The following is a 21778-nucleotide window of genomic DNA, read 5'->3' on the forward strand; positions in this document are numbered from 1 at the left end:
AAAGAACTATGAAGAAGAAGGTCTCTTAAGGAAAAAGGTTGAGAACCACTGCTCAAAGTGAAGTGAAAATCAGTAATGAGACCTTAGGGAAGTGTAGGCTACAGTCTCCTTGGGGTGATGCAGTTAAAGAAGGAGTGACTGCAGTAACTGCAGGAGGGAGTGAAGCTGCAGTCCGCTCAAGTTTGGCTGATTTGTATGTAGCCTCAGGTAGACCTGCTTGAAAATGAGCAACTGTGTGCGACACACTGTTGGAAGTATTGCAGGAAGTTGATTCAGTTTTGTCGATGAGAGAAAGACTGGGTGTCATCCCTAAACCGTCATGCGGAAAATCCAAAAAACTCAACTTGAGCACACAAAAACTAAAATTCAGCCTGTGACTCTTTCAAGCCAAGCCGCCATCCCTAATAATATCAATGGAAGCGTAAACTCAGAATCCTGAATCTAATTTAAAGACACCATCGCCACAGAAAATCATATTGATATTCATGAGATTTTATAATGTAATTCAGAAATTCCAACTCCTCTGTGGGTTAAAACTCTAAAGCAGGTTGCACTACAAAGATCCTATCAAACTCAAACAAGTTTGACCAACAGAGATCCTCCCGCCAGTACCATTCAAAGATGAGGACCATGTGAGCGGGCTGGAACTTACATTTTGAGCCGAAATCATTTTTTGCACGTAAAGTTCCCAAGGTCAAGAATAATCTCCCATGCTCCCATTCTGTATATCCCATTACATTTGCAACTGCAAAGGTCTGATTTCCTCACATTGATCAATAAAGATTCATTTTATTTACACCCTTGAAGAAAATGCTGCTGACGTTTCGAGAGGCTGATATGATTCCAGTGAAACCACTCAGCAGTCTGTCAATACTTTATCACAAAACCATCATTAATGTATACAGGAGCAAAACACTCCTAAATGATCACCTCGCACTGTTTTGAGCTGAGTTTTCTTATTCCTTTTCTTTAAGCTTTGCTGCTATGGAGCAGAAAGTGGTCTCTCACTGTGCAACAAATCTGCAAAAAGCAATAGTCCTCCACGGACTGTTAGGCTGATTACTTGCTCCCTAATTGCAGTTTTTGAAATTTCTGTCTGTTCTCTTTTTGGAAATATTTACTTTGGTAGCACTTGAGGGTGATGAGGAAAAGAGCACAAGGTTGTTTGTCTCCCGGTTTGAGGTTGTGTACAATAAAATGTAATAAAATGTTCATTCAGTTTGTCTCCAGTCAGAAAACCCATTAAACGAGACATTTTTCAGTTCAACCATCTAAATCTCTGCTCCAAGGTGTGTCACTTAGGAACTGTATTTATGTTGCTGTATTAAAACAACTGCAACGGATTTTCCCTTCAGCCCTCAACTCAACACAAGCAAGCACATTGTGAGGGTTTTTAATGATTACCACTGTGCTTTCTTGGGTATACTTAGTGTGTGAACAACAACTCTACAGGACTTCACAGTGAACATGGGAATGGAGCTGACCATGGTGCTGAATGCTTCTGACTGCGTTACTATGGCTGACTCAAAAACAGCAACAGCTTACTGGATGCTGGGCATCCTCTGATTTGCTTAATTCAAAGACACAACATTTTTTTAAGTCAGGAGATAGTACCAGCCTGGCTCAGTCCAAAGCTTAACAAAAAAAAACGTCCGGTATCTCATTTGTTTGATCCATACAATAACAGTAATATAAAGACTCCAATTTGTAGTTTTATGAATCCTCCCAGCCCTTTTGTGCAGCACAGCCATTACACCTGGCAACCTCACTGTGGCCACGGGATCATAGACTGTATAAACTATGAGCGTAGTCTCTGTGACGTCATCCATAGGTTTCTGAGAAAACCTTTGCAGAGACTCTGGTAGAAATTACAGTGTTTTTCCATAATCCTTTTTTTTATTCCACAAAATGAATCCTAAAAATGCCGATAATGTGCTTAACATGTCTGAAAAACAAGCTATCAGAGGCCAGCGAGGCATCTAAAGATGAGAAAGCAGAAACCCATGCCCGGGATATCAAGGGCGACAGCTGAGGGCAAGTAGGGACCACTTGTTTTGTAATTTGGAAGCTTGTGTGAGCTCTTTGGAAGAGGCCGAAATCCCCCTCACCACGGGAGTAACCTCAACTGAAACACAATGTCGTCAACTTGGAGTCGATCAATGGAGATTTGGAAGAGATGCACAGGGGAGAATGTACGTTTACTCAAGTACAGTAGGGGAGACCCAGTATGAAAGGAACACTTTTCAGCCTCATTTCAAAAGATAACATCACAGACAAATACTATTTTTAGTTGTGACCAACAACTCACATGAGTGTCACCTTTGACCGTGTCAGTCGGGATAAAAGACACAGGTGGGTAAAAAGTAGCTCAATGGTATAAACTTGAATCTTTTCTATTATTCTTGTTTTATCAAAAATGTTCTGGTTTTATTCTTCACAGTAGTGACAGATCTAGCCTAGTGCTCTGCATCCTCAGTAAACACCTCATGGGACCAGTGCAGACAAAAGAGACACTGCCTCCACACTTCCCTCGGCACATTTGAATAAATCACCATTACTGTAGAGGGACTAAAGAAACATCTGTTACTCTCGTCTCGACAATGACTCCTGAAAGGGAAACCTGACTCGCCGCTACACAGAAAAACTTCGACACGGCAAACCTCAGGATGTGTTAAAGTAGTAATCTGTCAAATGATCACGACGATGCCACATGAAACAATAAACACAACTCGGCATTCAAATAAATAACCGCTTGAGTGAATTTAGTTTCCGTGATCTAAAACAATTTTCCGGGTAAAACACAGCGACAGTGTGACAAATCCACATGAGTGTTGTGTTGCGTGCGGTTAGTGCTAACATAGTTAAGCATGTCAGACTCATAGGGGCTTGCAGAAAATCACTGCGTTATTTTCACCTTATGCTAATTTCTTACCGGCTCTCCTCCACTTAAGTAAAGTATTATATATTCATTTTTTCTACCACATTTCACAGGGGAATATCTAATGCAAGCATGTTTCATTCGTTAGCTGAAGTTCCAGCTGTTATTTATTTTCTCATTGCTCCCGAAGGATGTGCCATTGTGTGCGAATGGGTGCGAATGATTAGTTAGTATGCTATATTTCAAAATATTTGTACCACTTTACCTTGCCATCAGACAGCCTTTCTCCTAATTGAACTGAAGCCTTTATACTGCACTCTTCTTCAAAGCCTCCTTTGACAAAGACATCAATTTTACCTTGCAGAACAGGGGAGTTGCTGGTCTATCGCTGCCACGATCGGTTAGTTTGTTTGTGTGTGTGTGTGTGTGTGTGTGTGTGTTTCTCCGAACCAACACTACGTCCACAGCTGTACATTGCTTAGCTTCCATGCCAACAATTTGCTCCTGTCTGCTTCTCCAAGTTGCGAGCGTGCCAACCACCGCCTAAGTTACTGTCGGTAACACACAGTGACTATGGATGAGGGTATATGTACAGTATGTAGCAATGTCATCATGCAAAACTCTGTTAGGTCACGTGGGAAAACGCTTTTAAAAACATATGTAGTTCAACCAAACCGTTAATGTTTGGATTTGATTACGAAAAAAACACCAATGGGAAGCTGATGTACTCCTCTACTTTCCACCACCTGTCTGTTATATAGGAAGTAGTGAGTGAGTGAACGAGGAAGGTTGTTTTGCACATTCAAGTTTTAATGTCCGGTCCATCTTTGTGAGCTGCACTACAGTTCATTTTAAGCTTTATTAAGGTTTGTATCCAAACAGACAGGAGACTCTGTTCATACACTGAGCAGGCTGACTGGTGTAATGGCTCTAAATGACACAGTATGTTAAAAACTAGACTTCAGGAGGAGCTTTTCTTACACTTCTGCTACTCTCCCCCGCACTCTGCTCCCAGTGGATTAGAGTCTGACCGACTTTATGAATGAGGTTTGTGTGTGTGTGTGTGTGTGTGTGTGTGAGAGAGATGGATCTCTGCCATAACTCTGGAGTTGAACAGATGGGAAGCCTGCAGTAGGTTTTTCCTGCTCACAACAGGGGTGATGAAGAGTGTTGTTCAACCGCTGCTGGGGAATCCCTCCCACACACACACACACACACACACACACACACACACACACACACACACACACACACACACACACACACACACACACACACACACACACACACACACACACACACACACACACACACACACACACACACACACACACACACACAGGAAGACGTTGCATTTATTTCCTGGAGATAACCCAACCTTAACCTGAATTGAACCAAATGTTATTCACATCCCAGAGAGTGAAATAGAGAGTGAATATTAATTTTGACTACTTTCTGTTGTTTTATAGACTAACAACCTATTAATCAAAAACAGCATTGATAAATAAATCGAAAATTAAATAAATAAATGTTTGTTGTAGTCCTTTGTGGAATAAATTCTGGTTCCAATTCTTCTCATTATATAGCACAAGTGAACTCAATCTACTTTACATTAAAAAGCCATAAAACATAAAACAACACATATATGTATATAAAACCTAAAAACCTGTTTCACTACCTATCAGAGACGCAGCTATAATCTACTACATGCAGGCACTTCACCAAATACAACCACGAATCACTCAAAAATGTTTGTCCAGGTTTAATTGTGATCAATAAAAATAACAACAACAAAAACTTGAAATTCTTTGTTATTTTCTTTCCCTTTCTTACCAACTGAGCTGCATTGGAATTCTACATTAAACCTTGTAGATGTCACCTGGACACAGATATTCATCAAACAAGCATGAAGCACAGCTGAAGGCCCAATAGTGTAATAATCCTCTACCGTGTAGTTGGGGTTGCCGGGCTGAATGCGGAGCTCAGCTAAGATCCAGATGCCGTTGGTTAGCTTGAGGGACTGGTAGAGCATGTCCTGGCCTTCCACGTTCCTCTTGGCAATGGTTTTTTTAATTTATTTAAAAAAATGCATTGTTAATGTTTCTCCATTTTCACTTTCTAACTGTGTTCTTCCCTGCCTTTTGCTGGCACAGTGCAGCATTATAATGTGTTGGGCATATTACTGTTATCTCATGATCAGTGGAACGATGTTATAACATTGGCAGGAATGTGTATTTCTTCACATGCAAAAACCACAAATGTCAACCGCATGGCGTTGCTAGATAAAAATGAGGTGATCACCTAAAGTCAGTAGGATAGATAGGACCAAAGTTCAATCCATCCAACAGTTGTTGAGATATTTCAGTCTGGACCAAAATGGTGGCTTGACAGACAGAACAACATTGCCAACCAGAAAGCAAAGAATAGTTTTGCATTTATTCCTTAAAATGTTTGACTTTAGATCAATATGAATAGTTCATAAAAACAACCTAAGGGCATTTCAATAGGTAAAATCATCCAGATGACTGAGAGGGAGTCAATATCAAGCATTGTATGCTTGTGTATTTTATGCATTGTATGAATTGTTTCAGTGCCACCTATACAAATATACACACAATTCAAATAATGCACTAAACACTAATTTGCATATTAAGGAAATAAGAACGGTACGGTTGTTCTATCATGACCTCATGATACAGAACAACTCATTGTGTTCCACATTCTGTTCACCACATATTAAGAACACACACATTGTCAAATTCATTCAGTTCAAGCATTGATTCGACACACTCGTTGCTCTGAAGTTATCGCGTATACCTATATATATATAAATAGTTCACAACTATATCAGCATGAGTTTAGCATATATATCAGCAAAAAGTTCAGCTTCCGGAGAGGATGACACGACTAGAGGGGTTAAAAGAAAGACCAGTCCGGAAAGTGAACCCCTTTTCAAAAGGACAAGGCTTTCAGAAAGTGACGACTCAACCACCTCTGAGGAATACTTCAGTGCGAGAGGAGTGAAGAGGAACACCACAGAACCTTTGGAGGGAGAACCAATGAAGAAGAAGGAGAAAAAGGGAAGACTTGACCTCAACCTGTTTGGCAAGGAGTCGGCATCCTCCTCAGTGGAGTCTGGGAAAGGTAAGCTGATCATGTGAATCTGCTGTTGGGAGTGTATCCAATCATCAGTTTACTAAACACGGGGTTCAGACAGTGGTGGAAGATGTACTCAGATCTCTTACAGAAATGTACATCAACTGGGGTGTTGGTATATTGATCTAAATAGACTTCAGTTCACCTAGATTACAAAGAAAACAAATTATCCCTTCCCTCAAATGGTATCTATTTATGCAGATAGTTTGGATAATTTCTCCCAGGTTTCCTCAGGTTTTAAAAGATCTGTGTCTGAGATTTTTGATTTCACTCAGGTGTGAAAGAGGAATTTCATTGTTGGTGCTCACAGCATCAACAATTGACATTTTAAAATTCAAAAGCAACATCTCTTTCCAAAAAGGTGCCCTGGATGGATAATCTATCGAACACACTATAGTTTCATTTGGACTATTTCTTTGGTAGAAGATTGGTCCAATAGATACTGATTACATTGAGGCTTGTAGATTATCCAGAGTAACAAGGAGCCTGTTTTTGGAAATAGATGTTGCTGTTAAATGTTTCATTGCTGTGAGCACCACAAACTAAATTGCATTCACCTTAATTGTATTGAGCTGGAGACAGATATGTCAAAAAATGGACAAATAAAATGACCCGCTTGGATGGATTCCAATGGAGGACAGTGAGAAATGTTATTTTTATTGAGGTTTTGGCAGGCAAACTATTTTTGAATCTGCCCATTTTGTCATTTCGTATGGAGGATGTCTATTGTCCACGTTAGTGCCTATGATGGTCAAGCTGATGTTCCTCTGGGTGTTTTTCTCCTCTGTAGAACACTGCAATACATCTGTGAAGGATGTGAGAGTCGGTGAGAGGAAGGCCGCCGCCGATGGTGGACCAAAGACAAAAAGTAAAAGGAGGCCATACCCGAAGAACACCAGACCGTCTGTAGATGTCTTAAGAGGTCAGTATAGTGTTGTTACTATTGCCTCGCTTTTGCTGCTTTGTCTGTCAAAGCACTTTGTAAACTCTGTTTTTAAAGGTGCTATATAAATAACGTTATTATTATTTAATGTAAGGTTTAACCTCATTTTAGTGTAAGATTAGGATTTATAAGTATAACAGAGGAGGGATTCATATTAGAGCTTAGGTAGCATATAATTGGTGTTACTCACAACTGTATTAAAACATAATATGTGTTGGTCTGTTCAGCTGAATTTGAGGCCAAATACAAACAGCAGGATCAGCTTGGTGAAGGAGGATGTGGAACTGTGTTTGCTGGCTATCGCAAAGCAGATAATATACCTGTAAGTGTTACACACACACACACAATCTTGCACACACACACACACAATATGGTCAGGAAGTGCTAACACAAGTCTTGTTTGTATCTCATAGGTTGCCATCAAACACATTCCCAAGGACAACATTTACTGCAAACACGTGGTGAGAGAGCAACACCTGCTGCTGTTAAAATCTTCTGTATTCAACACTGCACTCTTTTTCTGAATGTATTATGGATGAATCATGGTTCTCTCTCATCCTCCACTCTGTTGTGATGTTTCAGAATAAAACTGGGAAGCAGCTGTCCGTGGAGGTTGCCGTCATGTTGAAACTGGCGGACAAAACAAGTGGATCAGTGGGGACGTCAGCACCCGTGTCTCTATTGGACTGGTACGATCTTGACCAGGAGCTGATCCTGGTAATGGAGAGACCGATCCCCGCCAAGGACCTACTCGCCTACATCAACGGCAACGGAGGCTCCTTACAAGAGCAGGAGGCCAAGGTAAGCTGCTGAAGGATCCTTGTGTGTCTTTAACTTTTTACAGGAACTGGGAGGCTATACCTAAAGGTTTTATTTTAAAATTTAAGGTTTATTTTCCTAGTCTTTAGATCATTGTTTCTGTTGATCATGGTAACATTGTATTCACCAAAGCAATTGTTCTGATGGATCAAGAAACAGTAGTGGAGGCAGTCAAACAGGTTGTAGACAAAGCTCCAGGTCAACTAAAGTTATTTGGAGGGGAAAATAAACGGATGAGGTTTTTACCCAATCTACTGAAAATCTCTCGTGCATTTCAATTTCTATGGCTTAAAGATGCTTTTAGAAACTTTGTGTTTTGCATTTGTAGTCAGCTCAGAGTCACAGCCATGAAAACATGTCAAACCATCCTCCTCTGTGATCCCTCATCTCTCTCTTTTTGTCTGTCAGATCATACTGAAACAGCTGATAGATGCAGCAATTGACCTAGAGAAGCAAAAGATTTTTCACCGGGACATTAAGGTTGAAAACATCTTGATTGAGACGAGCTCGGACGTCCCGCGAGTTCGCCTCATTGACTTTGGTCTGAGCTGCTTCGTCAAGAGAAGAGCCTGTTATCGCGTCTTCTACGGTAAGATGTCTGGCTTTACTCCTGCTCTTCAATAACTTACCCATCTGTAACTTTTACATTTAGACACAGCTCCTCATCCTCATCCTCACCGTCTTATTATGTCTGTATATTCTAGGTACTCCTGCTTTCATCCCCCCAGAGTGGTTTTATCATCATAGATACACAGCCGGACCCACCACAGTGTGGCAGATGGGAGTGGTCCTCTTTGAAACACTCCACAGTGATGCAGATTTTCAGACCACCGAGTTCTTGAGCAACCGTGTGAGAATCAGCGAGACGCTGTCCCAAAGTAAGAAAAACATACTCATGAACATGTCAGCAGAAACATATCTGTTGACATTCTGATGGATCACTGTAGCCATCGCCCTCACCTTTCTTCTCCTTCTTTCTCTCCAGGTTGCCAGGATTTCTTGAGAGGATGTTTCACCGAAGACCCCAAACAGCGTCCTACCCTGGAGCAGCTGAGAATTCACCCATGGCTAAAATAAACCGAACACTACACACGGACACCAACCCAAACTTGTCATCCAAATTTTAACCCTGCTCTGCCTCTTTGACAGGAAGGAGAACGTGATGAACTCCTTCCTCATCATTCTGCAGGACAAGGTTATGCGACAAAAGAACATCCTGTTAGTAATTGGAATTATTATACTCATCCTCATCCTCACCGTCTTATTATGTCTGTATATTCTAGGTACTTTCATCCCCCCAGAGTGGTTTTGTCATTGGAGATACAGAGCCGGACCCAACACAGTGTGACAGATGGGCGTGGTCCTATTTGAAACACTACAGTGATGTAGATTTTGAGACCACCAAGTTCTTGAGAACCCGTGTGAGAATCAGCGAGACGCTGTCCAAAAGTAAGACAAACATACTCACGAACATGTCAGCAGAAACATATCTGTTGATTTCAGTTGAGATTCTGGTGCATCACTGTCATCGCTCTGCCTCTTTGACAGGAAGGAGAACGTGATGAACTCCTTCCTCATCATTCTGCAGGACAAGGTTCTGCTACAAAAGAACATCCTGTTAGTAATTGGAATTATTATACTCATCCTCATCCTCACCATCTTATTATGTCTGTATATTCTAGGTACTCCTGCTTTCATCCCCCCAGAGTGGTTTTGTCGTTGTAGATACACAGTGTGGCAAATGGGCGTGGTCCTATTTGAAACACTCTACAGTGATGTAGATTTTGAGACCACCGAGTTCTTGAGAACCCGTGTGAGAATCAGCGAGACGCTGTCCAAAAGTAAGAAAAACATACTCACGAACATGTCAGAACACTACACACAGACACACACGCATGCACACCAACCCAAATTTGTCATCCAAATTCTAACACTGCTCTGCCTCTTTGACAGGAAGGAGAACGTGATGAACTCCTTCATCGTCATTCTGCAGGACAAGGTTATGCTAGAATATACAGACATAATAAGACGGTGAGGATGAGGATGAGTAAGAAAAACATACTCACGAACATGTCAGCAGAAACATATCTGTTGACATTCTGATGGATCACTGTAGCCATCGCCCTCACCTTTCTTCTCCTTCTTTCTCTCCAGATTGCCAGGATTTCTTGAGAAGATGTTTTACCAAAGACCCCAATCAGCGTCCTACCCTGGAGCAGCTGAGAATTCACCCACGGCTAAAAAAAACCTAACACTACACACAGACACACACACACGCACACCAACCCAAACTTCTCATCCAAATTTGGAATTATTATATTAATATTATTTAATGTCATGTATAAGTGTGATTCAAATACTAATGCTGCTCTCTCTCTTTGACAGGAAGGAGAACGTGAGGAACTCCTGCTTTTGCAGATATTGTAGCACACCCAGCCGTCCGAGGAGAGGGGATCTCTCTCTGAATTGCCTTTCCCGAGGTTTCTTCTCATTTTCCTGCAATCAGGATTTTGGGGAGTTTTTCCTCGTTTTCTTAGAGAGCTTGGGCTGGGCCAAATTATTCAGTATATAATCTGATATTTAACACTGAACAATGAAAATAAATTTGACTTTTAAATGAACTTTTAAGCTCTTTCCTCCATTATAGTGAAAGACACATGGTATACGAATAAATAATATTGACAGCAATGATCTTGAAAAAATAAATTATAAGTGAATCAGGATTTGTAGATAAAGGACACATAGAGTGTTGTTTACTTTTCATTGAACATTAAAAGTGATTCAGCTGTACGGTCAAATAAAGGCAAAAAAGCCTTCAAAAAGATCTTTCAAAGCAAAGGTACAAGGAGCTTTACACAATAATCATGATCAAAACATGATTATATTTTAAAATAAGTTCAGGGAATTACTAAAAATACTACAAAAAAAAGAAATAAAAAATGAGAACTCAACAAACAAAATGGATAAGACACTATAGAGCAGGAAACCAATAAAACATGGGGTTAATGTAAAAGTGTGATTTAAAATACTCAGATCTTCAAGCAGGGAGCTCCAGAGCTGAGAGGCCCTGACTGCTGAGACCCTGGACTGTGGTCTCGATCCAGGATTTAGGAGCAGCCAGAGAGTCCTGCCTCTGAGGCAACAGTGTGTTAGTATGTAGGGGAGCAGAAATTCCCTGTAGATGTTTTAAACATCATCAGAAAAATATAAAAATCAATCAACCCTAAAACTGACCGGCAACCAATCAATAGAGGCAAGATATGAGAAATGTGATCTTGTCTCTTTGAATTTGTAAACAAAACACCGAGCAACTGCATTTTGTATCATACACACACACACACACACACACACACACACACACACACACACACACACACACACACACACACACACACACACACACACACACACACACACACACACACACACACACACACACACACACACACACACACACACACACACACAGTCGTTCTCCACGTGTACGTGTGTGTGCTTCCTTAAATGTGTGTGTTTGTAAAAAAGAGACACAAATCAAGCTTGCAGCTCAACCGGGTTCATCCACCCTCCTTCATGCGCCCTTGAGAATTCAATTTCCAGCTCTTGACAGGTTTTTTTTTTACCAGAAGTGACCATATTTGGTCAAGAGGGTGAAGCTGGGGAAGAGCAAGTTACCAGCTAACGCTAGCTCTTGGGATGCTCATTTTACCTGGGATACTAATGAACAGCTGGCCCCTTAAAGTGTCTTTAATTACAAATAACACTGAACCACGCCATGGCAACAACATGTCAATCACAAGGTAGGCACGCCTTAAAGCACGCCCTGTTTAACTGGAACCATAATTTACTGAATGATCACCACTTTTTATTGAGGAAGACTTGAAACTAGCAATCGAGACCATAAACCGTTAACAACTGTTCACAATGTTTACTGATGTAATAAATCAATTTAGGAGTTTTCTCAAAGACTTTGCAACAATCGATGATTCTCATGAATGAGAAAGAATCTTAAATTCATAAAGTCCTACACAAACTAGCTGACTGTGTAGCAGCAGGAGTCATTAATATCTGCAAAATTCAATTTCCACTGGAACCTTCATTAAAAATGTATCCATTCCACTACTTTGATTGCTTTGACCAAATATACTGAAGATGTGTCTCTTGGGATAAATTAGCAGAAGTGCATTTTTTTTACTGATTATCAAGTTATTTTTCTGGCATCTACTCACACAAACACAGTGCCAATACTCTTTGTTTTTCATCCCCACTGTCTGAGTTTGAGAGTGATTCATTTATATTTGTTGTTTGTTTGTTTTACTGACCTTTTCTTCCAATTGTTCCAGTGTGATTCAAAATGGTAAAACAACAAAGCATTTAAAAAGTCCTTTTAGTTGCTGTAAGATGGCTTCAGAGTTTATATTCTTATTATCAGATTTTCAAAAGTGTACTTGTATTTTGACTACCTAAGCAGTGACATTACATTGGGATGCATGTTAATTAGTGTAGAGGTTTAGTATTGTCAGAGAGTTATCTCAAGGAGGCATAAATCAGAGTACATATTAGTCAAACATCTCAGAATCCCTCCAAGGAGTCACGCTGAAAGTTAATGTATGTTTAATTACGATGACGAACTTTTTAAGACGGTTGCAGAAAATACAACGCAGCGGCTTTACAAAATGTCGCCAATGTACATTTCTGCAAACCACAGGACACTTTGAACGTCAACGTTTTCAAAAATACGGTTCATATCAGCTTCTTATGCGCACAATGTGGTTTGGGTTAAAAATACTACTTAGGTTATGTTAGAATAATTAAATAAGGGATGGGGACAGTTGTGGTTATGCTTTAACCTCAACCTTCCCCTAACCTGAATGTTTTCATATGACAAAACAGGAAGAAAATACTGTGCACACGTTTCTCATATAATTATGTTTCTGTGCCATATAATCTAATTTGTGGTGAAGACACATAATTTGTTCCCCAGAGTTCTGGCTTGTATCATATCATCATTGCATTGTTATATCATGTAGGGAATAAAGAGACAAAGGTGAAGACGAAGACAGCCTAAAAAATCTAATATAATTCACCTTGCTTTATGTAATAATAAATATTGCAGACCGAGGCACGCACAATCTGACACAATCGTAACCCTGGGCGAGTCATCCAGATTACAAAATGGTGGCGACTTAATCTTAACTAACAGAGACACCATAGCTGCATGAGGCCCCATCCAAATTGCCAATTGTCTTGCTTTGTATATAGAGTGGGATGCATGTGACTAGTCATGCAAGATATTAGTCATGCAAAGTGAAACGGATCTGATCTCGACCAATGACTCTGTAGTGTCACCAATCGCTCTAAATGGGGTCCTGTGGGCATTACATGGTATATGAAGGAGGCTTACGTAAGCCCACCTCCACTGGTGACAGCTTTACCTCCAGAGTAAAGGGTCGGGGGGGACAAAGAGCAGAACGGGGGCGGAGGGGGGGGGGGGGGGGGTGGGGGGGGTGGGGGGGGGATTCATTTGTATCTCCTCCATATAAATAACCCACGACTGGATCAAATGTCAAATTAAATGGCTGAGGTCTGGAGAAGGCGCATTATTGATTCCCACAGCCAGTCGGTAAATGGGGGAAAGAGTTAAGGACGGAGGGTGATTTGACTGCGCAAGACCAAAACAATAAGCAGCCCCAGCACAATGCAAGCAAGCCAGAGGGGGGGGGGGGGGGGATGAAGGAAATAGAAAGCGACAAGGAAAGACAGTGAGGATACGAAGCCCTGCAACAACCCCTGAGAAAAGGTCTGAGTCACCGGATGCTTCACGAGGGAACAGCGATTTCTAGTTCCGTGTCAGAGCCGGCAGACGGTCAACTCCGGCCAGTGTCTCCTCTCTTTATGGTCTACTCCAAATTCACAAATACATATCTGTGTCAGGTGCAACAAGTCCTCCAAGTCCAACGATGAAGTAAGTAAGGATGGTGAGGCGAGTCGTGATCAACCTTCAGCTGGGAAAATATTACGAGAAATACAGTTTTCAGTTTATGAATACAAGCTGCGACGCAAGCTGACTCCGATGAGTCACATGTATCCTTAATTATCCTCGATTCTGGGGTCACCGAGGGCAAAATTGTGTATTCATCTCACATGATTCCACTTGAATGATCTTCATCACAAAAAAACTTTTGTGACTACTGGGGAAGCCTTCAAGGCCAGTAATGTTATTTGTGTATCTACATTATTAAAATTAAAAAAACAAGCCTTTTAATTGGTGTCTTTAGTGGATGCTAAGCCTGTGGTGGTTCACAAATAAACCCTTTTATGAGCTGTACTGTGATATATTCTATATATTTTATCTCAGATTGCCTCGTCTTTTTCTGTCGGGCATGCTAGTTTGTCATCGCAGCTCTAATACACTATACATTTTTGGTTTGTGTGTCATAGTATATTGGTGTATTAGTGCTTCCCAACCACCGGTACGCGTACTCAAGAGGGTCCTTCTGCAGGATATAAGTGGAAGGACTGTGGAGCAGCTCAGTTAAATAGGAAAAAAATGGAAATTAATCATTTATTTTTTAATCCAAAATATTTGTGTATTTGAGGAAAATAAGGAATCAAATCAGGATTTGCGCTACGGTGAGGCTGATCGTTAGTATATGTATTGCTACAATAACCTGTAATCTTCCAGCTATGACTGTAATGAAGACTTGATAGCTTGGACTGTAGTTGTTTGGGAGTATGTGACCACTGTGCTGCATAAGCAAGAATTCAGGGATGCTCGGGTGTTATAGGCTGTATTAATAACAGGCGGGTGTTTGTGGTTATGGCAGCTATTTACAATATGTTACATCCGATTTAGTTCCTCTCGCAGCCACTTTTACCGCAAACTACCACGAAACCTGCCAGCCAGCACATACAAGTGTTTGTAGAGAAAACCAAGAAAAGGATAAAGGATGTTTATTGTCATCGTAAAAAGATACAACAAAATTCAGTTGGCGACTCATCAGTCAGATCTGCAGCAACAAGGTACAAAATGTATTAAAACATTAAGCCAAGACATTTCTGATTCAAAACAAGACATCAAATAAATATACAAAAGATAAAACACAGGCATCAATGGCTTTAAAGTGACAAAATATGGCCGCTGATTGGCTGATCCTTGCCACCTCAAACGAGTGACTAAACTGCTGCAATTCACAAAATGACCAAGTCCTGCATTGCAATGACAGCAAGCAAGCAAAAAGGCAAACTAGATAGCTCCAAATAATGGATACAAACATGAGCTCCTGCCACCCAAAGTGGGTGACCTCAATAATAATAAATAATAAAATCAAGTTTGGCACTTTTACAGAAGTGTAATCGTAATGGTGAGGATGCTGGGGAACCAGCAAAGATGTAAAAAAAAAAAAAAAAAAAATATATATATATATATATATATATATATATATATATATGTAGTGCATAACCTTCTCTTATCCACTGTGGGATTGAAGAGAAAGACGACCGTTGTCTGTGTATGTGACAATCCAAACTCTCCACTTACAGCCAATGTCCTTCATCCTCCATAAACCTACAGCACATGTTAGACTGCCGTTCATAACACACTTCCACATGCAAGGGCCCACTGACACGTCAAGCCCCTCGGTGCTCACCGAGGACACCTTAATCTGTCATCAGGACGGCTTCAAAACATTTTAAACGTGGATTCACGTTCAAGGTTTTTCCTCTATCCGTGAACTCCCTCAGTAAGTTATTCCCACAACGTGAATGCGGCATTGTTCTTTAACAAAGACGCTCCCATTCAGCCCACAGACCCACAACTGAACCGAACAAATTCTTATTTCAACAAGACGGCTCAGAAAAAAATATTTTGTTTTTGTGTATTGGTGCTTTGTTTATTCCGTTTAGGAATTCCCACAACGCAAGTTGAATATGTTGACAGTAAAGGCAATGAATAAAGCTGCCCTGCAGGGAATCTTTACTCGGATATTACAACCCAAAAAAACATGACCAGCATGGTTTTACACAGAGAGGCACCTTCCTTTTCGTTATTACCATTTATCCTTTTGTCACGTCAAGCAGTTCTTAATCTTTATATTTTCAGATATTTTGCAATAAAAAGGTCTCTCGATGAAAACAACACGAATAGTCTAAATCTCCATGAGTGGTGCATAGAGCTGCAATGTTACACTACAATCCACACAATGAAAGCGTTGGAAAGAATTGGCTCTCACTAATTGACTTACTGAGAATGGTAGATTAAAGATCATGAGCCTGTTAAGATCAAAAGGTTTCATTCCCTTGGGAACATGAATTTGCTCAGCAAATATCATGGCTTTCTGCTGATTTGATTAGGAGATAATATTGGTATTTAACAAATCATGAGCATGAAGGTTTCATACTTGACTTTGGCAAAAGCAGTTTGGCTAGCTTTTGCTGGAGCTCTTAACTGCATCTCACACTATTCATCAGCAATTGAAATTGGCTCAGTTTTGAGTTGTTGAAAGCTCTGGAAAATGCTTGTAAGTGGACTTTGATTTAAGATTGTTTTTGTCTGATTTTAATTTGAGCAAAGCGTTGGACCCACGAACAAACTGACATGGCGTTCTTTAGGCAGTAACGATAAGAGAAGAGACACTTTCTCCCTTGACTAGCTTAGTTACGAGATTGCAAATGAGCACGGAGCTTATCGACACCGTGTTTATTTGATTTGGGAATTCTTGAAAAGTGCTGCAGTCGACCTTTAACACTGCCGCTGCAGCACAGGTGCGTTCTGCTTGTCAAGCAGTACGTTGCAAAGGGACCGTCTTCCTCCGGGTAAGCAGTGCAAAAGCCCAGGTATCATTATGCTCTCGGAAAAGATGAATAAGCACTCTGTTTTAAATTATCTAAATACAGTAAGAGTCCCTTGTTCACGCTGGAGAATACCCTCAGAGGTAAACACAACACGGTTCTTTTTCTTCTGCAGAAATTTAACATGCACCTCCTCAGGTACCACACCTCAGTATTTCTGTAAACTCTTCGGCTGATTCTTAGTAGTGTCATTGAAGATGGGTTGACTCCAGTGACCCCTTGCAGAAGGAAAGAGAGTAATATAGTAATCCCAATTACAAATGCTCCTGGATAATAATGATCGTATTGACCTGTGCCTTTCAAATGTACCCACAGGCACACATAAAAGACTGAACCTGCAGGCCACACAGCAAGAACCAAAATCAATTAGTGCCCAGAAGAGAATTGTTGTTACAGTTACACTGCAGCTGTGTAAGCTGCATTTGTATGTTTCTTTAGTGTCAGGCTGACAGTTTCCTATACAGCCACCAGCCATCTCTTCTTGTGCAGGCCAAGTGGAACCCACTGCAACAGCACATGGCCCCAGGATGGTGTATACATGCAATACGTGTGCAAGTGCACATCTGTGTATTTGAAATTGTGAAGCAGCATGTGAATGCATGTGAGCTGTTGTGTGTTATTTGTAATCTTGGTGAGCTGCCCCAGGCTAAATTACTCTGTGTTGTAAGTAGGAAACAGTCCTGGTGTTTTATGATAAATACCCTTTTCTTGTCGCCCCCCCTCACACACACACACACACACACACACACACACTCTCTACTGGGTTGGCCTCCTTACTGATCTCACACACATGACATTTGCTGCAGTGAAATTCTTTTGTTTTCCACAGCGCTGCACTCTTTAATCTCATCAACCTGCACATACTCGGCTACTAGAGGCTCTATGGTGCACCTCCACCCCACAAGAAGGGACAGTTATTTGACTTTATAGGCTTTTAGACCAGAAAAAGTGATTGCTTTTTGTCTGGATTCAACAAACAAGTTTCAATGCAACACACAAAGGATAAAATACAACATGTTTAGGTTTTACGAGGGGTTATGCGCTGCATCTTGGCAAGAATGCAAAAGGAAATTGCATTTCTAAAAATGTCAAACTATTCCTTAAAGCTGGAGTGGGTATGCATATAACGCAGGCTATGTCTGTAGGTGAGCTTGCTGGATCCACGGTGATTCGTGTTAGTCCTTGCAGCCGATCGCTTCTTTAATTTTTCCCCTTAAAAATGGAGATTCTTTTTTATTAGAAGCTTTGTAATATTTTCCACCAGAGCTTCTGCCATACTTCTAGCTGCTACACCGTCGCTATGGTCTCTGCCTCCTATTTTCTTTTTTCCTCAACTTTATTGAGACATTTGTACATCAAGTTAACAACACCTTGTGTATACAATCTGGGTCTACAATGGCAAACACACCTGCGTTTTTGTTCATAGCTAGCAGAGGTAGCTATCGTTAAATACCAACTAGCAGCATGAGCGTTTTTAAGATGTGCTTCCAAAGCCTGGATAGTTTCTGGGATTCTTAGTGCCCTTCTGATTTCTCTCTCTTTTTATTCCCCCACCTATGTTCCTACTGATTATGTTACTGATTATCTCGCCAGCTGTATGACAGTTTTATGGTCAGAACAACATTTTGAGGCATAACAATTTAGTTTTCATTACCCAAATTACTCCAAATAATGGTTCCAGCCCTATTTATATCTTCCCCTCTTAACCTTGTTGTGGTGTAGATGCAAACAACCTGAGGCAACCAAGGTCCACAAAAACATTTAAGTCATTAAAATGAGTTTCAAGATGAGTAATTAGTTCCAAAACATGAGTGCAGCTTTTGTCTAGGGACATACACAAGCAACCCAGCGTCACCAAAGCCCTCAAGCTATGGCTTCAGATACACCCTCCTACTTCTAGTACATAAGATTTGACAGCTCTTCACTGATCTACAGGTTTATTGATCTGCACCCTCAACCCATGCTGATAGTTTCACTTTCTATGGCAACTGGAGGTCATTTATGCACCACACCGTTTTCTTTTTTTTTCTTCGTTTTCTTTGCTCATCTCATGAATATAAAACACGGAGTCCCCGCAGTGCGCTTGGTTGCTGCCACTGCAGAAGGTCTAAACCTTTAGTGAGAATAATCCAGAGCTATGAACTCTTGCGCTTTGCACTCCTCCGTAAGCTCCTTTCTGAACTGTGCGACTGGCAGAGGTGTGCTGGAAAGAATGAAAGCCAATATTATCAGCTGTTGGACTGTGTGTGTGTGACTCACAGAGCATGAGTCATTATGCGCTGTAAAGACTTTGACCTATAAAAACGAGTGACTTTTATTAATAGGTTAATGTATGCGATCACCTTTCCACCTCGCCCTGGAGTAATACATCTGACGATGCAACACAACTGCTTCTGTGCTGATTTAACACCCAAGGTTACATTTGTTGCCTTTGCTCATCAGTTTTAAATCTGAGCACACTAGCAGAGTAGCTAGGGATGCCGATGTCAGTCCGTCTTTGGAGCCGGACCAGGAGGCAGCATGCGGTTCTAAGAAGTGAATGCGGAAGTGCCTTGAATTTGCATTCTTTCTAATAGCCAGCAGGCGGCGACTCGTGCAAAAAAAAGTGTGATTGCATTGAAGTCTATGAGAAATTAACCCGACTTCTTACTTGATTTATGAACTCAGTAAACATTGTAAACATGAGTTTATTGTCTCAATCGCTAGGTTCAAGTCTTCTTATGGTCCCGTTTAGAGTCAAATAGAAGATAAAGCAGGGTATGCTTTAGGGCGTGGCTACTTTGTGATTGACAGGTCTGGATGCTGTCGATTACGTCACACCATATTACAACACCACAGCACGAGAGAACTACAGGCAGTAACACCGCGGGGGAACTGAAAACTGAACCTGGAGGAACGGGACATAAATGGGAAAGACCCAGCCATAGTGACAGACAACTTTACTTAATGCACTTTATTTGATATGATGTTTATGACATCTACATGTAAGTTAAGAGTGGGCGGTGACACAATAAGAACAGAATACTGTATGTTTCTTTTTATTTATAAATGAAGTTGTGGCAAGTGCATTTGAGTAAAAACGTGTTCAGTGACACAATGAGAAGACAAAATGCATTTTATTTTCATATCATTTTGTGCATTTCAGTTCAGGGCGTTCTGTTTATACAACACTTTGGTTTATGACCAAATACCTTTGTATGTTTGTGTCATTCCCATCAAACCTGAGCTGTTCTTTGAGTTTAGAACTCTATCTGTGACTGTTATCATCATTAACATGTCTTTCCGTTTATTATGTCAAATCACTATAAAACACAGATGTCATCAACAGTCTCAGTGTATCTGCTTGAAAATGTACCCAATTTGGATCAAGTGGAGTTTAAATGACTATGTAACAAACGTATATTCTGACGGGCAGACGCAGTAAAAACTTCAGGACAGAATGAAAACAACGCTTTAAAATGCATCCATATCAGCAGTGGCATGACCTCAGCTGTAACCAGTTAGCAATCAAAATGAGTGTATTATGAACATTATTTAAGAAAATCTTGATTTCTGATATATCTATCTTACAAAATGTGACAAAAGTATATACAAATACTTCAGCTTTTTGTCCTTCACTTTACTAAACGATAACATTCAAATCAAAACTTTTTTTACACCCCATCATTCTTTAAGGCCGATACACATCAGCAAACAGATATATGGCTCTAACCTCACACTTAACTTAGTCTTCACAGCTGAACCAAAGCCAGCCACCGTGATTTAAAACCCTGCAGAGATATATTGCTACAGAAGACAAGGCTCCACTCTTCTTCCTCTCTCTGTGTGTGTGTGAGAGTGCCAGGAAGCCCAAGAGGTCAGCCTGCATCCATCAGCATCTTCCACTGGGTGTGAACGATTGCCGCCAATTGTGCCAAAATCACTACAAGCAGGAGGAGAAGGATGGAAGGATGTGGAGGGAGGTTGAAGAGGAGAGACAGGACTCCCCCCCTGTGTGGGTTCATGCACTGAGACAATGATAAGACAGATCCTCACACATCCCCAGGTGCTGCATGTGTGTGTCTGGACTGCCATTCGTTGCAGCGTTTCTCACCTTAATACACACGCACATTCACACTCCCGTCCACAGAGGCAAGAACGCTCATATCAAGCTCTTTTCTGAATACACACTTCCCCTGTGACGCTTTTCTGCTGACAGAACAAATGCCTGCTCTCTTGTGATTAAAGCTGCTGTCACTGGGTTTCCAACAGAGGCCTCTCCCCCGCTCTTTCTGCCGTGCTTCTTTTTTCTAATTTGTCAGCTCTATCACGGCGCAGCGACATCGTGGGAGGCTCGATGGTGCTCCAGGAGAACATGGAGGACCTGAAGAGGGCAGCCACTGGTAACAGCCGTGACGTGAGCTGAGGGAAGAGCAACTAAGATTATGAGAAGTTTAGATAGGGGTGTTTTGCCAAGTCAACACTTTCATTTAAGGTGATAAATCTGGTACAATAAAAACGTTTTAAACTGAAATTTCAGTTTATTTCCACTTAGCTCTGGGGGGGAACAGAGTGTAGCACTACATCGCTAAGTCCGACAGGGCAAGAGGGGTAAGGGTGCGGTCACACCAGCCTTGTTTTGTCCGGTTACACTAAACCCTGGAGCCCATAACTTCCTTAACCCGGTTCGTTCGGGTTGGTGTGAACGCCAGACTGGAGATCTGGTGCGGACCAAACAACCGCCCCCTGAGGGCTAGAGTAGATGTTTTGAAAAAAAGTGATTTCCTTTACTCCGCCAGGGGGCATCTGCGTGGCTCAGCTCTGAATATTCATTCATTAAAAGGACATTTTATCTAAAATAACTAACTATTAACAATGATCTATTTATTTATTAGCTCCCTTAGTTCTGTGCTTGGTGCGACAATATCACATGTATAGTGTTTTGTTGACTATTACCTTATCTTTAATATCGCATATCATACCACAAGCATATCCAACCATAACTAGGGCTGTGCTCAATATTTTTAAGCTAAAAAAAGAAAAGATGATAGAACCGTTTCCAAAACTCCCAACATGGTTTTATCGAACATAATATTCTGCTTTAATCCATATTTACTTACTATTAGCCTTTCAAAAACAGCATTTTCACTACA

The 21778-nt window shown here is 40.9% G+C and overlaps 1 protein-coding gene across 1 annotated transcript; it reads left to right on the forward strand.

Moving 5' to 3' along the window:
• Window positions 1-5937: 5937 nt before the first annotated feature.
• LOC306705221 (serine/threonine-protein kinase pim-1-like) lies at window positions 5938-21051 on the forward strand (the record flags this gene model as incomplete). The annotated part of the gene is made up of 9 exons (XM_079171924.1): window positions 5938-6022; window positions 7205-7299; window positions 7391-7438; window positions 7560-7778; window positions 8205-8385; window positions 8501-8646; window positions 9098-9245; window positions 9503-9637; window positions 20948-21051. 9 exons carry the CDS (start codon window positions 5938-5940, stop codon window positions 21049-21051), a joined length of 1161 nt encoding a protein of 386 aa, XP_079028050.1.
• Between the last annotated feature and the right edge of the window lie 727 nt (window positions 21052-21778).

This window comes from Pholis gunnellus (genome assembly GCF_910591455.1).
Source record: "Pholis gunnellus genome assembly, chromosome: 13".
Taxonomy (NCBI): Eukaryota; Metazoa; Chordata; class Actinopteri; order Perciformes; family Pholidae; genus Pholis; species Pholis gunnellus.